Source organism: Cherax quadricarinatus, chromosome 29 (assembly GCF_038502225.1).
Source record: "Cherax quadricarinatus isolate ZL_2023a chromosome 29, ASM3850222v1, whole genome shotgun sequence".
Taxonomy (NCBI): domain Eukaryota; kingdom Metazoa; phylum Arthropoda; class Malacostraca; order Decapoda; family Parastacidae; genus Cherax; species Cherax quadricarinatus.
The window spans coordinates 37,503,796-37,520,458 of record NC_091320.1 but is presented as its reverse complement, the minus strand read 5'-3'; the positions used below and the strand labels follow the sequence as shown (position 1 = coordinate 37,520,458).

The window sequence follows — 16,663 nt, the reverse complement described above, 5'->3', positions numbered from 1 at the left end:
TAATACCTGTCCGAATAGCCATTCCAATATGCAGTCATGAATGGGTTTACATTATTTATTCTGTAGTTTAATAGCAAATAATGAACAAACAAAACACTCACCACACTGAGTGGTGGGAGGGCTGGCTGCCAGTTGCGGGGGTCGGAGGGAGGGTAGTAGGGACTCGCAGGTGGCGGGAAACTTAAATATGATTTAGTGGCTGGGAATTTGGCGGTTGGGAATTCGCGAATGTGTGAAGCCCATGAAAGTTGAAAACGTGAATGTTGAGGGAGACCTGTACTGTACTTTATTGTTTTTACCCATTTGATTTATAGCAGAGCCCTGCTTGTGGTGTTCTACGTTGATTGTTTACTTTTTTGTATGTTTTAAGGTTTCCAGGAGTTGTAGCACACATATGTATTACCTTAATAATAATAATAATGAAGTATATATGTGAAAAAGAATAAGAATAAGAATAAGAAGAAAATTGTCAAAGTGGGAAGTCTCAATGTGCATGGATGTTGTGCAGATAAGAAAGAGATGATTGTGGATGTTATGAATGAGAAGAAGCTGGATGTCCTGGCTTTAAGTGAAACAAAGCTGAAGGGGGTGGGAAAGTTTCAGTGGAGAGGAATAAATGGGATTAGGTCAGGGGTTTCAAATAGAGTTAGAGCTAAAGAAGGAGTAGCAATAATGTTGAAGGATAAGCTATGGCAGGAAAAGAGGAACTATAAATGTATTAATTCAAGGATTATGTGGAGTAAAATAAAGATTGGATGTGAAAAGTGGGTTATAATAAGCGTGTATGCACCTGGAGAAGAGAGAAGTGTAGAGGAGAGAGAGAGATTTTGGGAAATGTTGAGTGAATGCGTGGGGAGTTTTGAATCAAGTGTGAGAGTAATGGTGGTTGGGGATTTCAATGCTAAAGTGGGTAAAAATGTTATGGAGGGAGTAGTAGGTAAATTTGGGGTGCCAGGGGTAAATGTAAATGGGGAGCCTTTAATTGAGCTATGTGTAGAAAGAGATTTGGGGGGGTAAGGCAGCCGGGATTGATGGGATAAAGATAGAAATGTTAAAAGCAGGTGGGGATATAGTTTTGGAGTGGTTGGTGCAATTATTTAATAAATGTATGGAAGAGGGTAAGGTACCTAGGGATTGGCAGAGAGCATGCATAGTTCCTTTGTATAAAGGCAAAGGGGATAAAAGAGAGTGCAAAAATTATAGGGGGATAAGTCTGTTGAGTGTACCTGGTAAAGTGTATGGTAGAGTTATAATTGAAAGAATTAAGAGTAAGACGGAGAATAGGATAGCAGATGAACAAGGAGGCTTTAGGAAAGGTAGGGGGTGTGTGGACCAGGTGTTTACAGTGAAACATATAAGTGAACAGTATTTAGATAAGGCTAAAGAGGTCTTTGTGGCATTTATGGATTTGGAAAAGGCGTATGACAGGGTGGATAGGGGGGCAATGTGGCAGATGTTGCAAGTGTATGGTGTAGGAGGTAGGTTACTGAAAGCAGTGAAGAGTTTTTACGAGGATAGTGAGGCTCAAGTTAGAGTATGTAGGAAAGAGGGAAATTTTTTCCCAGTAAAAGTAGGCCTTAGACAAGGATGTGTGATGTCACCGTGGTTGTTTAATATATTTATAGATGGGGTTGTAAGAGAAGTAAATGCGAGGGTCTTGGCAAGAGGCGTGGAGTTAAAAGATAAAGAATCACACACAAAGTGGGAGTTGTCACAGCTGCTCTTTGCTGATGACACTGTGCTCTTGGGAGATTCTGAAGAGAAGTTGCAGAGATTGGTGGATGAATTTGGTAAGGTGTGCAAAAGAAGAAAATTAAAGGTGAATACAGGAAAGAGTAAGGTTATGAGGATAACAAAAAGATTAGGTGATGAAAGATTGAATATCAGATTGGAGGGAGAGAGTATGGAGGAGGTGAACGTATTCAGATATTTGGGAGTGGACGTGTCAGCGGATGGGTCTATGAAAGATGAGGTGAATCATAGAATTGATGAGGGAAAAAGAGTGAGTGGTGCACTTAGGAGTCTGTGGAGACAAAGAACCTTGTCCTTGGAGGCAAAGAGGGGAATGTATGAGAGTATAGTTTTACCAACGCTCTTATATGGGTGTGAAGCGTGGGTGATGAATGTTGCAGCGAGGAGAAGGCTGGAGGCAGTGGAGATGTCATGTCTGAGGGCAATGTGTGGTGTGAATATAATGCAGAGAATTCGTAGTTTGGAAGTTAGGAGGAGGTGCGGGATTACCAAAACTGTTGTCCAGAGGGCTGAGGAAGGGTTGTTGAGGTGGTTCGGACATGTAGAGAGAATGGAGCGAAACAGAATGACTTCAAGAGTGTATCAGTCTGTAGTGGAAGGAAGGCGGGGTAGGGGTCGGCCTAGGAAGGGTTGGAGGGAGGGGGTAAAGGAGGTTTTGAGTGCGAGGGGCTTGGACTTCCAGCAGGCATGCGTGAGCGTGTTTGATAGGAGTGAATGGAGACAAATGGTTTTTAATACTTGACATGCTGTTGGAGTGTGAGCAAAGTAACATTTATGAAGGGATTCAGGGAAACCGGCAGGCCGGACTTGAGTCCTGGAGATGGGAAGTACAGTGCCTGCACTCTGAAGGAGGGGTGTTAATGTTGCAGTTTAAAAACTGTAGTGTAAAGCACCCTTCTGGCAAGACAGTGATGGAGTGAATGATGGTGAAAGTTTTTCTTTTTCGGGCCACCCTGCCTTGGTGGGAATCGGCCGGTGTGATAATAAAAAAAAATAAAAATAATACATATTTTATGAAAAAGAGGATAAATAAATATACAAGGGATGATGTAGCACGTAATGAAAGTAGTTTATTAGATTATGTATTGGTGGATAAAAGGTTGATGGGTAGGCTCCAGGATGTACATGTTTATAGAGGGGCAACTGATATATCGGATCATTATTTAGTTGTAGCTAGGGTGTGATAAAAGGGTAAAGGGTGTGATAAAAGAGAAAAAGGTAGCTTATGAGAGGTTTTTACAAAGCAGAAGTGTTATAAGAAGAGCAGAGTATATGGAGAGTAAAAGAAAGGTAAAGAGAGTGGTGAGAGAGTGCAAAAGGAGAGCAGATGATAGAGTGGGAGAGGCACTGTCAAGAAATTTTAATGAAAATAAGAAAAAATTTTGGAGCGATTTAAACAAGTTAAGAAAGCCTAGGGAAAGTATGGATTTGTCCGTTAAAAACAGAGTAGGGGAGTTATTAGATGGGGAGATGGAGATATTAGGTAGATGGCGAGAATATTTTGAAGAACTTTTAAATGTTAAGGAAGAAACAGATGCAGTAATTTCATGCACTGGTCAGGGAGGTATACCATCTTTTAGGAGTGAAGAAAAGCAGAATGCAAGTGTGGGGGAGGTACGTGAGGCATTACGTAAAATGAAAGGGGGTAAAGCAGCTGGAACTGATGGGATCATGACAGAAATGTTAAAAGCAGGGGGGGATATAGTGTTGGAGTGGTTGGTACTTCTGTTTAATAAATGTATGAAAGAGGGGAAGGTACCTAGGGATTGGCAGAGAGCATGTATAGTCCCTTTATATAAAGGGAAAGGGGACAAAAGAGACTGTAAAAATTATAGAGGAATAAGTTTACTGAGTATACCAGGAAAAGTGTACGGTAGGGTTATAATTGAAAGAATTAGAGGTAAGACAGAATGTAGGATTGCGGATGAGCAAGGAGGTTTCAGAGTGGGTAGGGGATGTGTAGATCAAGTGTTTACATTGAAGCATATATGTGAACAGTATTTAGATAAAGGTAGGGAAGTTTTTATTGCATTTATGGATTTAGAAAAGGCATATGATAGAGTGGATAGAGGAGCAATGTGGCAGATGTTGCAAGTACTATATGGAATAGGTAGTAAGTTATTAAATGCTGTAAAGAGTTTTTATGAGGATAGTGAGGCTCAGGTTAGGGTGTGTAGAAGAGAGGGAGACTACTTCCCGGTAAAAGTAGGTCTTAGACAGGGATGTGTAATGTCACCATGGTTGTTTAATATATTTATAGATGGGGTTGTAAAGGAAGTAAATGCTAGGGTGTTCGGGAGAGGGGTGGGATTAAATTTTGGGGAATCAAATTCAAAATGGGAATTGACACAGTTACATTTTGCTGACGATACTGTGCTTATGGGAGATTCTAAAGAAAAATTACAAAGGTTAGTGGATGAGTTTGGGAATGTGTGTAAAGGTAGAAAGTTGAAAGTGAACATAGAAAAGAGTAAGGTGATGAGGGTGTCAAATGATTTAGATAAAGAAAAATTGGATATCAAATTGGGGAGAAGGAGTATGCAAGAAGTGAATGTTTTCAGATACTTGGGAGTTGACGTGTCGGCGGATGGATTTATGAAGGATGAGGTTAATCATAGAATTGATGAGGGGAAAAAAGGTGAGTGGTGCGTTGAGGTATATGTGGATCAAAAAACGTTATCTATGGAGGCAAAGAAGGGAATGTATGAAAGTATAGTAGTACCATCACTCTTATATGGGTGTGAAGCTTGGGTGGTAAATGCAGCATCGAGGAGACGGTTGGAGGCAGTGGAGATGTCCTGTTTAAGGGCAATGTGTGGCGTAAATATTATGCAGAAAATTCGAAGTGTGGAAATTAGGAAAAGGTGTGGAGTTAATAAAAGTATTAGTCAGAGGGCAGAAGAGGGGTTGTTGAGGTGGTTTGGTCATTTAGAGAGAATGGATCAAAGTAGAATGACATGGAAAGCATATAAATCTATAGGGGAAGGAAGGCGGGGTAGGGGTCGTCCTCGAAAGGGTTGGAGAGAGGGGGTAAAGGAGGTTTTGTGGGCAAGGGGCTTGGACTTCCAGCAAGCGTGCGTGAGCGTGTTAGATAGGAGTGAATGGAGACGAATGGTACTTGGGACCTGACGATCTGTTGGAGTGTGAACAAGGTAATATTTAGTGAAGGGATTCAGGGAAACCGGTTATTTTCATATAGTCGGACTTGAGTCCTGGAAATGGGAAGTACAATGCCTGCACTTTAAAGGAGGGGTTTGGGATATTGGCAGTTTTGAGGGATATGTTGTGTATCTTTATATGTGTATGCTTCTAAACTGTTGTATTCTGAGCACCTCTGCAAAAACAGTGATAATATGCGAGTGTGGTGAAAGTGTTGAATGATGATGAAAGTATTTTCTTTTTGGGGATTTTCTTTCTTTTTTTGGGTCACCCTGCCTCGGTGGGAGACGGCTGACGTTGAAAAAAAAAAAAATATGTGAACAGTATTTAGATAAAGGTAGGGAAGTTTTTTGCATTTATGGATTTAGAAAAGGCATATGGTAGTGGATAGGGGAGCAATGTGGCAGATGTTGCAAGTATATGGAATAGGTGGTAAGTTACTAAATGCTGTAAAGAGCTTTATGAGGATAGTGAGGCTCAGGTTAGGGTGTGTAGAAGAGAGTGAGAATACTTCCCGGTAAAAGTAGATCTTAGACAGGGATGTGTAATGTCACCATGGTTGTTTAATATATTTATAGATGGGGTTGTAAAAGAAGTAAATGCTAGTGTGTTCGGGAGAGGGGTGGGGTTAAATTATGGGGATTCAAATACAAAATGGGAATTGACACAGTTACATTTTGCTGATGATACTGTGCTTATGGGAGATTCTAAAGAAAAATTGCAAAGGTTAGTGGATGAGTTTGGGAGTGTGTGTAAATGTAGAAAGTTGAAAGTGAACATAGAAAAGAGTAAGGTGATGAGGGTATCAAATGATTCAGATAAAGAAAAATTGGATATCAAATTGGGGAGGAGTAGTATGGAAGAAGTGAATGTTTTCAGATACTTGGGAGTTGACGTGTCGGCGGATGGATTTATGAAGGATGAGGTTAATCATAGAATTGATGAGGGAAAAAAGGTGAGTGGTGCGTTGAGGTATATGTGGAGTCAAAAAACGCTATCTATGGAGACAAAGAAGGGAATGTATGAAAGTATAATAGTGCCAACACTCTTATATGGGTGTGAAGCTTGGGTTGTGAATACAGCAGTGAGGAGGCAGTTGGAGGCAGTGGAGATGTCCTGTCTAAGGGCAATGTGTGGTGTATATATTATGCAGCAAATTCGGAGTGTGGAAATTAGGAAAAGGTGTGGAGTTAATAAAAGTATTAGTCAGAGGGCAGAAGAGGAGTTGTTGAGGTGGTTTGGTCATTTAGAGAGAATGGATCAAAGTAGAATGACATGGAGTGCATTTAAATCTGTAGGAGAAGGAAGATGGGGTAGGGGTCGTCCTTGAAAATGTTAGAAGGAAGGGATAAGGGAGGTTTTGTGGGCGAGGGGCTTGGACTTCCAGCAGGCATGCATGAGCATGTTTGATAGGAGTGAATGGAGGCGAATGGTATTTGGGACCTGACGATCTGTTGGAGTGTGAGCAGGGTAATATTTAGTGAAGGGATTCAGGGAAACCGGTTATTTTTATATAGCTGGACTTGAGTCCTGGAAATGGGAAGTACAATGCCTGCACTCTAAAGGAGGGATTTGGGATATTAGCGTTTGGAGGGATATGTTGTGTATCTTTATACGTATATGCTTGTAAACTGTTGTGTTCTGAGCACCTCTGCAAAAACAGTGATTATGTGTGAGTGAGGTGAAAGTGTTGAATGATGATGAAAGTATTTTCTTTTTGGGGATTTTCTTTCTTTTTTGGGTCACCCTGCCTCGGTGGGAGACGGCCGACTTGTTGAAAAAAAAAAGATAATAATAATAATCTTTATTTCTACAAGAACATGTACAATGTATACAAGCCTAGTTGACATCAGTGACATATTACTATATAGAAGGCCCCTTGTTCTGTAGAGCATTTTTCACAAATTAGGTCAATTTTGTCCCCAGGAAGCAACCCATACCAGTCAACTAATACCCAGGTGCCTGTTTTACTGATAGGTGAACAGAGACAACAGGTGTCTTAAGGAAACATGTCCTAATGTTCCCACCTATACCAGGAATCAAAATAGAATAGAATGACTTAGAAAGTGTTTAAATCTGTAGTGGAGGGAAGGCAGGGTAAAGGTCGGCCTAGGAAAGGTTGGAGGGAGGGGGTAAAGGAGGTTTTGTGTGCGAGGGGCTTGGACTTTCAGCAAGCATGTGTGAACATGTTAGATAGGAGTGAATGGAGACAAATTATTTTTTGGACTCAGTGTGCTATTGGAGTGTGAGCAGGGTAATTATTATGAAGGGATTCAGGGAAACAGACAGGCTGGACTTAAGTCCTGGAGATGGGAGGTGCAGTGCCTGCACTCAGGAGGAGGAGTGGTAATGTTGCAGTTTTATAACTATAGTGTAAACACGCCTCTGGCAAGACATTGATGGAGTGAATGATGGTAAAAGGTTTTCTTTTCCAGGCCACCCTACCTTGGTAGGAAATGGCCGATGTGTTAATAAAAAAATATAAATAAAAAATTTTGAAGGTTGCTAGTGTATAGTGTAACGTAAGAGTTTCTTACTGACACATTATTTTTGCTATCCTCTCATAGATTCCTGTCTGACACTTTCAGTATTTTATCAGTCTGTATTTTTCATATACTAGTAGCCTGTTTTTGCTTTCTCCCAGTTTAATTACATGGTACTCTTTTTTTAACATGTCAGCTGTCTCCCACCGAGGCAGGGTGACCCAAAGAAGAAAGAAACACTTTCACCATAATTCACACATTGTCACTGTCTTTGCAGAGGTGCTCAGGTATGACAGTTCATATGTCACTCCAAACAGAAAATATCACAAACTCCTCTTTTACAGTGCAGGCATTGTACTTTCCACCTCTGGACTCAGGAGCCCAGCTAACTGGTTTCCCTGAATCCCTTCACAAAATATTACCCTGCTTACACTCCAACAGCTCGTCAGGTCCCCAAAACCATTCATTTCCAATTTTCTTCTTCTTATTCTTTTTAGTAATCTTTACAGGAAAAGGGGTTACTAGCCCATTGTTCCCGGCATTTTAGTTGACTTTCACAACATGCATGGCTTACGGAGGAAAGATTCTTATTCCACTTCCCCATGGATATAAAAGGAAAAGTAATAAGACCAAGAACTATTAAGATAAAATCAAAGAAAACTCAGATGAGTGTGTATAAATAAACGTGTACATGTATGTGTAGTGTGACCTAAGTGTAAGTAGAAGTAGCAAGACATACCTGTAATCTTGCATATTTATGAGACAGACAAAAGACACCAGCAATCCTACCATCATGTAAAACAATTACAGGCTTTCGTTTTACACTCACTTGGCAGGACGGTAGTACCTCCCTGGGTGGTTGCTGTCTACCAACCTACAACCTAGGTTTTGTGGGCAAGGGGCTTGGACTTCCAGCAGGCGTGCATGAGCGTGTTCGATAGGAGTGAATGGAGACGAATGGTATTTGGGACCTGACGATCTGTTGGAGTGTGAGCAGGGTAATATTTAGTGAAGGGATTCAGGGAAACCGGTTATTTTTATATAGCCGGACTTGAGTCCTGGAAATGGGAAGTACAATGCCTGCACTCTAAAGAAGGGGTTTCAGGATATTGCAGTTTGGAGGGATATGTTGTGTATCTTTATACGTATATGCTTCTAAACTGTTGTGTTCTGAGCACCTCTGCAAAAACAGTGATTATGTGTGAGTGAGGTAAAAGTGTTGAATGATGATGAAAATATTTTCGTTTTGGGGATTTTTTTTCTTTTTGGGTCACCCTGCCTCGGTGGGAGACAGCCGACTTGTTGAAAAAAAAAAAAAAAAACACATGCCTGCTGGATGTCGAAGCCCCCTACACACAAAACCTCTTTTACCCCCTTCCTCCATCCTTTCTTAGGATGACCCCTTCCCCTCCTCCCTTCCACTATAGATTTATTCATCCTCCAAGTCATTCTATCTTGCTCTGTCCTCTCTAAATGACCAAACCACCTGGTACTTGGCTCTTTTGAATTAAATCATATGTCACACTATTTGTTTAATTTATCCATATCTTGTAGGGATTTAACCCTTAACCCTTTCAGGGTCGAGAGGCCCTCTCCTGAACTTGTTCTCAGGGTCGAAAATTTTTCGGAAAAAAAAACTATTTTTTCTTATGAAATGATAGAGAATCTTTCCCCGATCATAATGACACCAAAAGTATGAAATTTGATGGAAAACTTACGGAATTGTGCTCTCGTGAAGTTAGCTGTCTCGACGATGTTTATTCATCAGCGATTTCACCCACTCTGAGCCCTATTTTTTGCCAATTCCAGTGTACTAGTCGACAAAAATGATAATTATTTCGCTAGAACTGTATTTTTCCTATCGAATGAGTACAAGAAACAACATATTTACCGATTTCAACTATCCAGTAAAGTGGTCAGAAATTGGCAATTTTGCCAATTTCACACAATTTTCAAAAGATGCCAATTTCCAAATAGGGTCCAGAATAAACAAGACAGACATTTCTGGAACTAAAATGACATTTTCTCTGTTCATTATTCACATCCCCAGGCCCCTCTTACATTTTTTTGCTTTCCGCTTTGAATTTTTATTCTCACAAAAAATAGAAGATTTACTGTTATGCAAACTACTGCATTAGTGTAGAAATGGTATAAATAATATCAGCGCACTTGTGAAAGAATATTAGACTCCCCAGTTGACGTGTATTGGTCGTGTGGCATCATTTGTTTACTTTTGAACTTCGGTAAAAATCGAACATTTCTGCTACTTTGAGCTCAATTTTGAGGTACTTTTCTTTGTGAAGCCAGTCAAAATCATCTCAATTTCTGTAATATGTCTTCCATTCTATAAAATGAGACCAGGAAAACTAGAATACAACGATAAATATCATACGAAAATACACTGCAAAGTTGCTGTTTTAAACCAAAAACATGGTCAAAGTTTTTTTTTCTCATTATGCACTGTGTGCTGCAGGATTTTTTTATACTGTGCACACTGACCACATAGACCCATTCTTTCATATGTAGGCTTACCAGCTTTCTCTCGCTAGATTTGAAGGCTCCAGAATTTACGCATACTAGTACGTACTTCAATAACCCTGGTGCACAAGACATACTAGTACGTTGGAAGCCCTGAAAGGGTTAAACTGTCCAAACGTAGATCTACATTCACTCGCATTCTGCTCTAAACGTATTATTATTTATTATAATCAAGGGGGGAAGTGCTAAACCCGGAGGATTATACAGCGCCTGGGGGGGGGATGTGGGAGGCATTCAGGCTTAATTCGGGGAACTGGAGCACAGATCTAATTCCCTAAATCAAGAGCCCCTCACCAACATCAAGGAACCTTCCTTGAGGGGCTCTAAACGTAGATCTACGTTTTTTTTTTTTTACATTCTTTCTTATGGAGAAAATCAAAGTCAGACCGCTACGCGCACAAACATGGATCTTCGTTTGGACAGATTGAGGGTTAGTCATATACACACACACTTTTTATTTTGGATTGGGTTTTTGCAACACTTGAAAACATATTAGTAAGTTTATTTTGGTACAGGTACACATAAGTACAGTTATCATACATAGTGTAAATTACTTAACCCTTTCACGGTCCGTGCCATAGTTCTATGGCTTTGAGTTGAGGGTCCAAACCGTAGATCTACGCCATGAGCTCAGTTCACTCTGATAAGCTGTGAGGGGTAAATTTGGGCCTAGACATGAGAGAATACATCTATGTGGTATGTGTGCACCAAATAAAACAAATCCTGCAGCACACAGTTCATAATGAGAAAAACAACTGAGACCCTAATTTTCGATTAAAACAGAGACTTTGTAGTGTTTTTTCGTATGTTTTTTATAGTTGTATTTGTGATTACTTGGTCTCTTTGATAGAATGGAAGATATGTTACAGAAATAGAGAGGATTTTGATTGGTTTTAGTACTGGAAATGACTTGAAACTGAGATCAAAGTAACGGAAATGTTAAATTTTCGCTGATGTTCAAGAGTAAACAAATGACCTCACACGTCTAATACACGCCAGCTGATGGGTCTAATATACGTTCACAAATGTGATGATGTTATTTATACAATTATTACAATATTGCATAACAGTAAATCTTATATTTTTTGCATTGAATAAAAATTCATTATATGAATAAAAAATCAAAATGGAATTCATTTGTAAAGCCTGGAAACATAACTAATGAACAGAGGAAATGTTAGTTTAGTGCCAGGAATGCCTGCGTTGTTTATTCTGGACCCTATTTTGTAATTGGAATATTTTGAACTTTGCATTAAATTGGCCAAATTACCAGTTTCCAATCACTTTCTTTTGTAGTTGAAACAGTTGACTTGGCGATTTCTTGTGCTCAATCAATAGAATAGAAATAATACTAGTGAAATAGCTAAGAATTTGGTCGACTAAAATAATGTAATTGGCTTAAAATAGGAGTCAAAGTCGGCAAAATCGCCGATGTGTAAATATTGCTGACACATCAAAATTCGTAAGAGCATAAATTCATCAATTTTCCATCATATTTCATACTTTTGTTTTATTACCTTCAGAAAAAGATTCTCAACCATTTCATAAGAAAAAATAAAATTATTTTTTGAAAATTCTTGGACCCTGGTGCACACTGAAATTTGGCTTCTAGACCCTGAAAGGGTTAAAATAACCCAAAAGAAAAAAACAAACACGTTTTTACTTATTCTGGCAAGTCATATAGAGCGCAAATAAGAAACATTATCAAGTCGAGTACTGATCCTTGCGAGACCCAGCTAGTGATATTTTACCATGAGGGCAATTTTGTTAACCATTGTGTGTGACTGCTTTTTCTGAACTCACATGCTCTTATGCTTCTGAAACCTAAAAAATAAAAAACTTGGATACAGTTGAAAGCTTCTATAGTTTAATTCTCATTTTTATTTTTATTTTAATCTTGAAATACATTGACTACTTTGTGGTCTTGTATGCTGCAAATTTTTCAAAATGGCCACTTGAAAGTAATCCTGCCTCAGTTATGATTGTTTCCTGTAGTTAATCTCCATGCATGCATACCATTATATTTAGGAGTTAAAATGTTTGTCTGATTGAAGAATTAATCCCTCTTTGCACTACAGTATGAGAAAATTGTAAAATGAATGGAAAAAAAAAATTAGGGTAATGTAAGAGCATATACAGTACAGAAAGGTGACATAATTATTTGTCCTTCATCAGATTTTCAACAATGTAGCATCAATAAAAGCAGCCAGTGATTTTGTAACTGGCTTAGTGAGTGAAGAAGGTGAACATCTTCCCTTTGCTTGCCATGTGCATGTGGGTGAGGAGAGTTTGAGTGTGGGTGCAGCCATGCAGCAGCTTCTAGATGCTTCACACACAGTCATGAAGACTGCTGTGCAAAAAGCCATCGAAGAATTGGGAAAAGAAGGAAAGCTTCCGTAAGATTTTATCAACGTTTGTTTTATAATGCATGTTGTACGTGGTATATGTATATAAAACTTAACCAGATTTAACAGCTCCTCAGTAGCATTTTGTTCCAGTAATTAAATTATATTTTAATATTTAACAGCACCTGATGAAGTTTACAATTTAAATAAAAAGATATACAAAAAGCATTAGCATTGTTAGTAATGATTCTTTTCTGCTTTAACTCTGTAGACGGCAGTTGCTGCAGGAGGTTCCAGTTTCAGCGGTAATTGTAGCATGGCGGGTGTGGTGGGCAGCTTGTGTCAGTCTGGCTTTTCACTCCTATGCAAAGGTTTGAATATTTAGACCATTGTATTTCTGTGGCTTCAACAATTCTCAGCTAACTCACAAATTGGACATGAGGCTACATGTCATGTAGGGTCATCCTGCAACAATATCAAGTTAATCTTGATGTTTGTTCAGGATAAATTGAAAATTTATTAAGTTGTACCTTCTGCCAGGACATTGATTATGTATGAACGATTATGATAAGTTTTTTTCCTTTTTGGGTCACCCTGCCTCGGTGGGAAACAGCTAGCGTGTTAAAAGTGAAAGTGTTGAATGATGATGAAAGTATTTTCTTTTTGGGGATTTTCTTTTTTTTTGGGGTCACCCTGCCTCAGTGGGAGACGGCCGACTTGTTGAAAAAAAGAAAATATATAACCACTTCTTATCTCAAGTTCAAATTAATTATAGTGGGGCACCTGCTGTTCAAGCAGAAATTCTCATTGAGCCAGTTTTATTTAATTTTGTGGTGAGTCCCTGAAAGGAAGTGAAATCAAAAGAATGTTTACGAGTAAGAGTTTATTCAGTGTGTTTAGACTGTAGCTACTCTGTCTTCCTCTCTTAGCTCCTACCTCTTTTTCTTTCTCTCTTCTTTCCTTCCTCTCTCCCTCCTGTCCTTTCTTCCCCTCTTTTTCTCTTCCTCTCTTCCTTTCCTCTCTCCTTCCTCCCTTTCCCTTCCTCTCTCCTCCCTTCATCCCTCTTGTCTCTCTTCCTCTGTCTTCTCCTTCCCTCTCTCCCTCTCCTCCCCTTCCCCCCAAAATTAGACTACCTCTGTAGCCCTCTTGTCTGTTTTGATTACATGTTAGATATTATAACATTTTTGGCTACCTCTCTTTTGTAATAATGTAAAATAATAAACAATTAAAATTTACCACTCCATAACCTGTGTCTAGTTTTAAGCAGGATTTAAGCATTAGTATTATTCTGCCTGTAATGGTGAGGAATGACAGTAACTTTCTTTGTACTTAACAGTATTTTATAACATGTAAATCACACATTGTATACTATGCAAAGAACTAAAAAAATTTGAATATCTCATCAGTCAGAGATGCTATAGCGCTTCTATAATTATTTATTCATATCTATCAGGAGCAGTGCTATGCATGTGGTGTCCCATCTTCACTAATATTATATGTTCATCCTATTTTTTTTTTTACTTTCTTTTTCAATTTACTCCAGTATTCTTCTGTATTTATAAAAGAAAAATTTCTCAGTGTTCTCTTGTTCCTATTTTTTTCTTTATCTAAATGTGTGGCATCTTATTCCGGTATACGATGCGAAAAGCCTTTGTCTATTCTTTTATTACCTTGTATATTGTTATCATATCTCTTCTTGTCTTAGGTAGTAGGTTGGTAGACAGCAACCGCCCAGGGAGGTACTACCGTTCTGCCATGTGAGTGTAAAACGAAAGCCTGTAATTGTTTTACATGATGGTAGGATTGCTGGTATCCTTTTTTCTGTCTCATGAACATGCAAGATTTCAGGTATGTCTTGCTACTTCTACTTACACTTAGGTCACACTACACATACATGTACAAGCATATATATACACACCCCTCTGGGTATTCTTCTATTTTCTTTCTAGTTCTTGTTCTTGTTCATTTCCTCTTTTCTCCATGGGGAAGTGGAACAGAATTCTTCCTCCGTAAGCCATGCGTGTTGTAAGAGGCGACTAAAATGCCGGGAGCAAGGGGCTAATAACCCCTTCTCCTGTATAAATTACTAAATTTAAAAAGATAAACTTTTGTTTTTCTTTTTGGGCCACACTTCCTCGGTGGGATACAGCCGGTTTGTTGAAAGAAGAAAGAAAGATCTCTTCTTGTCCACTTGTCTTTGATTTCTTAGTTCACTTGAGAATGTTCTTCTATGTTTTCATCATCATCAATCATCATTCATTGTCAGTCATTATCAGTCATCATACATTGTCACTCATCAGTCATCATTCATTGTTACTCATCATCAGCCATAATCGGTCATCATCATTAATAATCATAAATCATCATAAACAGTCATTCATTATTATTAATATTATTATTATTATTTCTTCTTCTTTCTTTCAACAAACCGGCCGTATTCCACCGAGGCAGGGTCGCCCAAAAAGAAAAACGAAAGTTTCTCTTTTTAAATTTAGTAATTTATACAGGAGAAGGGGTTACTAGGCCCTTGCTCCTGGTATTTTAGTCGCCTCTTACAATACGCATAGCTTTCGGAGGAAGAATTCTGTTCCACTTCCCCATGGAGATAAGAGGAAATAAACAAAAACAAGAACTAGTAAAAAAATAGAAGAAAACCCAGAGGGGTGTGTATATATATGCTTGTACATGTATGTGTAGTGTGACCTAAGTGTAAGTAGAAGTAGCAAGACGTACCTGAAACCTTGCATGTTCATGAGACAGAAAAATGGACACCAACAATCCTACCATTATGTAAAACAATTACAGGCTTTTGTTTTACACTCACTTGGCAGACAGGTTGGTAGACAGCAACCACCCTCCCTGGGTGGTTGCTGTCTACCAACCTACTACCTAGAATTATTATTATTATTATTATTATTATTATTGTACTTTCTGAATAGGGAGCCCGGGAAGCCTTACGTCAAAAATTGATGAAAATCCATGAAGACATTGGAGTTCTCCTGGCAGTAATGGGAAGAGGACAACAACAGGAGGATGAAAATGAAGAGCAGTATCAAGAGGTAAGACAGAACCTTTATCAGAATTAAATATTAAGTAAGAATACTTAAATTTGAGAAAAATTTGTTACTGTGATGAAAAAAACAGGAATGAAATATATAATGTACATATAGAAAAGGGTGAATTATCATCAAATAAAGAATAATGCTATAATCACATCCCAGCTATCAACAAACCCTAATAGCCTAAATTTTCTACAGAACTCTGCACATAAAAAAATTCATTATGTGAATGTAGGAATCCTCCCAGTCACTAAATGCAGGTAACTTTAATATGCAGTTTGTGAGCCCTTTTTTTCAGACTGTCTTTGCTCAAAATTTTGATGATGCTGTTTTTGAGGCTTTTCTGTGTTAGCAGTCTCCTTATATACACATGCCATGATGTTGGTGAAGAGCTCTTTATCAAGGGAATTGGAGTTACCCATCATCTTCCATTGATCATGGCTGATTGCTTCATCTCCCTCATTCCCCAGCTGCTGTATAACCTTCTATACCTTGAATGCTTCCCCAGAAATATAACAATAATAGAAGTGCCTGAGGGCAGTAAGTAGAACACGCTACACTGCATCTAATGTTAATAAAAAACAATGCAGATTCAATATGGATAATTATATAAAAAGTGTTCAACAATGAATTCAGTGCCAATGAAAGTACTGTACAGTATGTGAAGTGTTTAATTACAAAATATATTATTTAATAATTTGCATCATGGAGTTGTATGAAACATGAAGTGAGAATGATAGGATTTATACCATAAGAAAAAGTCATACATTTTTATATTGCATATAGTCAGTGGTGGCTCGTAATGCCAGTAATACCTATACTGTCGTACTGCATCAGACTTATATTTTTAATAATTTTTTATCTCGTTTCAAGAAAAAAAATTTAAATTTTGCTTATAAATACATTGAAAACAACTTAACAGATTTTTCCTCTAATATATTTGTCAGTTGCAAATTATTTTAGTGTAAGGTTGATGAAGTCGTATGTCTGGCAGTGAGCACCTGGGGGGGACTGCAGCTCTGCAGCTCCTATGGACGAGCTGCCACTGCATACAGTAAAGGAAGCAATTAGAGAATAAATAGTGAAGTACAGTATAGGAAATACTTATTTCACATATAGGAAAATAAGATTTTCTATGATCACAAGTATATCACATTAGCTTTGGAGGGAGGGGATGAAGGTTTTGAGTGCTTGGAGCTTGGACATCCAACAGGCTTGGCTTGTGTAAGCATGTTAGAGAGGAGTGACTGGAGGCAAGTGGTTTTTAAGATTTGATATGCTGTTGGAGTGTGAACAAGATAACGTTAATGAAGGCATTCATAGATAT

The 16,663-nt window shown here is 38.5% G+C and overlaps 1 protein-coding gene across 6 annotated transcripts in view; it reads left to right on the top strand.

Annotated features, from left to right (window-relative positions):
• Positions 1-16,663, top strand: part of LOC128690453 (dynein axonemal heavy chain 10-like) — a 208,076-nt gene that overhangs the window by 82,581 nt on the left and 108,832 nt on the right. For all 6 annotated transcript variants that reach the window (XR_011392579.1, XR_011392580.1, XM_070089747.1 and 3 more), the window contains 3 exons: positions 12,108-12,328; positions 12,549-12,648; positions 15,217-15,336. Coding sequence is in view for 4 of the 6 variants with exons in the window: in XM_070089747.1 (XP_069945848.1) it covers positions 12,108-12,328; positions 12,549-12,648; positions 15,217-15,336 (441 nt within the window). In the remaining 2 variants the exon portion in view is untranslated. The remainder of the gene's footprint in view (positions 1-12,107; positions 12,329-12,548; positions 12,649-15,216; positions 15,337-16,663) is intronic.